A 5232-nucleotide genomic window follows, 5' to 3' on the forward strand; every position below is an offset into this window, starting at 1 on the left:
CAAGGTGCGTACGGTGCCCTTGGTGCTGCGAGGAAAAGCGAAGGCTTGGTTTGATGGTCTGCAGGCAGCAGACAAACAGATTTGGACATGTTTTAAAGAGGAGTTTCTCCTGCAGTTTCGCAAGGTCGTGTCGGTGAATGAAGTGGAAGCACAGATTAAAGGCCCGCGGCAAGATATAAGTGCCAATTTTGAGGTTTTTTTGGCTGAGTTTGAAGCTTGCTGGAGGTAGTTGGTGGCCGTTACGCATGTGGTTAATGGCGATTGCTTCAAGATGGAAAAGTTTCTTGCGTGTCTGCATCTTGTGGTTCGTGAAAAGGTTGATGATGAAGAGACACAAAGTTATGGTAAAGCGGTCCAAGTGGCCAAGGTCAAGAGCAAGAAAATGAAAAGGAAGATGGAGCTCGGCTTGCTTAAGCCGATAGAGTATGTGCCTATTGTAGCAGCAGGGTGTTCTTTGGGCCCGTCGAGGATGGTGCCAATGATGCGAAGTATGCAGCCTATTCAAGTAAGGCCAATGGTGAATTTTGCTTGTTCGGAGGTGCCTGTTTGCAGGATGCTAGTGCCAATGGTGGATGTGCTTTCCAACGAGGGCAAGCCATGTGTTCAAGAGAGTCTGTGTGGAGCGAAGATGGTAGATGCCAAGTGCCAAGTGAAGCTTGACGAGGCAGTAGAACCTGTTATTGTGGAGTCTTTGCTCGAGAAGATGGCAGGTTATGGCCAGGTTGTAGGTACCAAGAGCTTGGATTTGGAAGATGAGAGTGTGCAGAGCCAAGTTGGCAGTAGCCAAGCCTTTTTGGAGCTGCTAAAGGATGTGAATACAGGTGCCGAGTTCGTTGACGGCAGTGATGGTGATGGGAGTTTGAGTTCGAGTTTGTGGGATACAGGTAAAGAGGACGGGTCCACGTCCTATGGCGAAGAGACGGACTCTAGTGAGCCTGAGATGGTACAGGTAGAGCTGTCTGGTTTGGTATATAAAGATGTGATGGTTGCCAATGTGGCTGAAGAGCAGGTGGAAGTGCCCAAGCTTGGGACTGAGGATATGCATGCAAAGGTTTTGTGCAGCACCATGCTTATGGTGATGTTGGTTAAAGTGGTCGTGCAGTGTGCTTTGATAGTGAGGCAGGTACAAAGCTTGGCCAAAGAGGAAGCTGCCATGGAGGTGGAAAGTGAACAGGTTGAAGAGGATGATCTGCAAGAGGCATTGGTGGAGCCATGTGGCTCTCTTGGTTCGGATAAGCATGAGGATACAGTGTTTGAGGATGCCACAGGAATGGACTACAATGGTATGATGCCGTTAGAGAGGCCTTTGGGTGATGAACAGGTGCATTTGGCCATGGGTAAAGAGGAAGAGCAGGCTATGGGTGTTGTGAAGCCGTAAACGGAGATGTGCCATTGGGTCGTGAAAGCCATGCTTATGAGTGCAGCATTGCAGCGGGCATGTCGCCAGTTACAAGAGTCTATGGAGGAGTCCTCCACTTTACATGGTTGGGTGGGAGGGTCAGGTTTGTCCGTCGATGTTGTTTTGTCCATCAATGCTCGTATGTCTGTTGGTGAGACCGTTGGGCAAAGTGGTGAGCACGATAGTGCTCTTTTGAGTACTTGGATGCCAATGGCTGCGTGGAGCAGTGAGGCTATGTTGTGTGCACTATTGTGTTTGTGTTGGGGTGCAACACTACAGGGAATTGCAACTTGTGGATGGACAAGACCAGTGCCAGGTGTCTGATCCTGGTGGATGATAATGGATAAAGCAGGGGATTGGGCAACCCGCCTAAAGGAAGGCCGGCAACATAGGAGCTATGTATATAGTGTACATACAGGTTGTGGTATGCCTTTTGTGGTTAGTTTGATGGTTTGCTCAGTGTTGGTGTGGTTATGCCGTTTTAGCGTTGTAGTTTTTTTAGGTGCAATAAGTCTGTTTGTGGTTGAACATGAATGTTCAACAAGGGGGTGGGCAATGATGGTGCAGCCAAAGTTGGTGCGCGCTATAAAGTGTGTTATGTAGTGCAAAGGGTGCTAACAGGTGCATGGTAGAGGGCTAAAGCCACTGTGGGAGACCTCAGCAGGACAGTGGCAACGAAAATGCATGCTTAAAGTGTTTTTTTAGGCCAGGGGGCCTTCGAAGTGGGCTGATTGGGATGGCAAGTCAAAGTGTTCGAGATGCGTGGAATGTGCCCCAAAATGTGGTATTCAAGATGCTCTAGAAGCTCATCCAGATGGCTCGTCAAACGAGGCTTCGATGTGAAAGATATGCCAGTCCGAAGTTAGAAGGCTTCGCAGGTCCCAACGAGCAGAGCAGGTACAGACAAGTGACGAAAAATGGGATCAATGGATACACCTATAGAGCGCAAGCTGTGGAGCATTCCGGTCTTTTCGGTTCGCCATTCGGAGCTCAGACGGGCAAGTTATGGCCTTTGGAATGTTTGCAGGGGGTCGGGTATGTGCTCACCGGGCCACGTTAGTAAGCGCGCCGACATAAGTTTTTTTGAGCTCGCCAAGGTTCTAGAAAGTTGCATGCGACATGGAGAGTCAGTCGAAATTTATGACTTGCCGATCGGAGTCGAACGCATCATGGTACGCCCAATTTAGGTTGGCGGACAATCGAAACGGAGACGAATCAGTTTTTTTCCCCACTTTTGTGACCTGATGTTCGAGGGTGTGAATTGATCGAAAGCGGCAAAATTTTTGAAGTTTGGAGCTGGCTGGGGTGTGGCTTGGTAAGAAGGCGCTTCAACGAACCTGTGCATTTGGGGCACCGACGGCATGCGAATCAAGTGCTAAGAGCCCGTTGTTTGTAAATTCAAAGGAAAAAGCTTGGCTGGACTTGGAAAAAGGGAAAGAAAATTAATTCATAAGGAGGGGGGAAAAAGAACAAAGTGAAGGCTTAGAAAGAGAGGGAGTGGCCCTGGCTTCACTGCCAAAAAAGGAAATTTTTCTTTTGCCTTGAAAAAAAGAGGGAAGAAAGAGAAAGAGGGAGGCAGCTTTCTTCAACAAAGGAGGGCTTTCTTTTTGGCCTGCTGAAGAAAGGCCTTAGTGTTGGGTTGGGTTGGGCGTCCTTTGGCGGATGGAGTCCACGTGGACGGTCAGTAGGTTTTTAGCTTTGTGTGAAGGTGGGAGCTGCTAGACGACATGACTCGATGTGATACGAGGAGGAAAACAAGGGCAGGCAGTGCATTAACGTTGTGGAGAAGGCGTGCGAGTTCATGTTACTATCACCTGACGCTTCCGCTAACTCGCACGTGGTTGCAGCTTGTCTCTCTTTCAATCTCTCACTGGGAGCCCTCTTCTTGGCATTGCCCAGCTCTGTCTGCCACAATGCAAGCTCTCTCTTCGCTACACACACACATACGCGCGCATAATCACATGCCCTCTCTCTCCAACATGCCCTCTCTGCTGGTTCTTGATTTACAAGTTGGACCTGGGGAATAAAGGTGCAGCATTGGCCACATGCAATAGCAAAATGGGTATTGCTTTCCCTATATTCAGTGCCCCTGATGCTGCCAGTACTGCTATCACCGATGGTAATGCAGTCCCTGCTGTGGCAACCGTCGCGCCTATCGCTATCGCCAATCCCGCCACATGCACCAAATCCTCCCCGACTCTCCACAAAACGAGACATCCTGCCTCATTCATTAGCAGTGTCTCCTTCAATGCCTCTTTCAGAGGCTGCGGGACTACCCATATCTGGCACAATACCACAATCACTCTGAAAAAGATAATACTCAACTTCAATGGGTCTGCAAAAGGAATTGCTCGTGGTAATGATGTGAGCAGTGCCTTCCTTGCATAGCCTGCTATCAGCCCTGCGAACTCATCGAGTTTCCCATCTATGTCAACGGCTTGGCCAGCTGCCCATGTGCACCTCAGTCTTTTATCGATCAGTATCTGGGTTCTCTTTGCCACCAGCTTTAGTCCCTCTGTATCTCTCCAACATGCCCTCTATGCTGGTTCTTGATTTACAAGTTGGACCTGGGGAACAAAGGTGCAGCATTGGCTACATGCATTTCTAGCTGGATGAATGTGCTACAGCTTGCCATTTATGTGGTGTTTGTGGCATCGTGTGTGAAGACAAGAACACGCTTCTCTACCAAGGTACTTCATGATATTAAGGGCTTTGTTAAGCTTGCGGTGCCCTCTGCTCTAATGATGTGGTAAGCCATTCATGTTTCTCTGTATTTCCTGTACCAAATCTAACTTTAGAGCTCCACATAAAATGTGGCACATTATTGTCTTCTTGGGGTGATGGCACATACCCATGCATTGAATGCTTGAACATGCGTACGTGATGAACGAACACACACAGACATGTGCACACAATACGCACCTCAAAACCGTTGTCATTTGTATATGGAATGCATGCCTGGTCGAAAAATCTTGAATGAAAAAAGATGTTTATTTGCTCCTCTACTCTTGAAACTGTTGAAAGCTTGGAGTGGTGGTCATTTTCAGGTTGGCTGCCAAATCCAGAGCTCGAAACGTCAGTAATTTCGATCTGGTATGATTCATTAATATAATAATCATAGCTGCACCCAACAAGTCAAATTTTTCTTACAATGAGGGGTTTGGTTTTCTCCGCTCTTGTTACGAAGGGCACTTGATTTCAAGATGATGGAGATGGAGGAGGTGCGATCAGAGGAAAGAGCTATGTATGGGCAAGGAGGTGGTGCAAGTGAGGAAGGGGTGATGTGCTCAGGGGGTGCGAGCGACGAGGGCTTTGATGAGGAGCTGTCTGTGTTGCCGCGCCACACCAAGGTCATCGTGATAGGCAATAATCGAACAAAATCTGTTCTAGTTGGCCTGCAAGGAGTTGTGAAGAAGGCGGTTACCCTTGGAGGCTGGCATTGGCTGGTACAATGCCATGACATTATATCTCATTGCATTATCTTGGGAATGTCTGCTTCTGCTTATCTTAGGAATGTCTGCTTTCCTGTGTTGCATTGTCTTGACAGAATTTCAAACATCCCCCATACTACCTCTGTCAATCTTTGAAGGCCTCTCCCTCGCACCTGAATTCACATTTTAATTTTCATGTTTAGGGTTAATTTTATTCTGCCTTTGAAGTAAGAATTCTCTCAGCTGCATTGAGAGGGATCTATTAATATTTAAACAAAAAATTACTAATCATCTCTGCAAGCCATCGTGACTCCTCACCTTGTTTTCCTTGGGCTTGGGGAGAAGGAAGGAAAGAAGAATTGGAAGAAAAAAAAGGAAGCTTCGTGCCCGTGCGCTCGGCGA

At 47.9% G+C, this 5232-nt stretch overlaps 1 protein-coding gene across 1 annotated transcript; it reads left to right on the top strand.

Annotated features, from left to right (window-relative positions):
* Nucleotides 1-4605: 4605 nt before the first annotated feature.
* Nucleotides 4606-4986, top strand: LOC147445660 (uncharacterized). Its single transcript, XM_086526086.1, has one exon. The coding sequence runs from the start codon at nt 4606-4608 to the stop codon at nt 4984-4986; it is 381 nt and encodes a 126-aa protein (XP_086382212.1).
* The last annotated feature ends 246 nt before the right edge of the window (nt 4987-5232 follow it).

Source organism: Adiantum capillus-veneris, chromosome 12 (assembly GCF_014529385.1).
Source record: "Adiantum capillus-veneris isolate H3 chromosome 12, ASM1452938v2, whole genome shotgun sequence".
NCBI lineage: Eukaryota > Viridiplantae > Streptophyta > Polypodiopsida > Polypodiales > Pteridaceae > Adiantum > Adiantum capillus-veneris.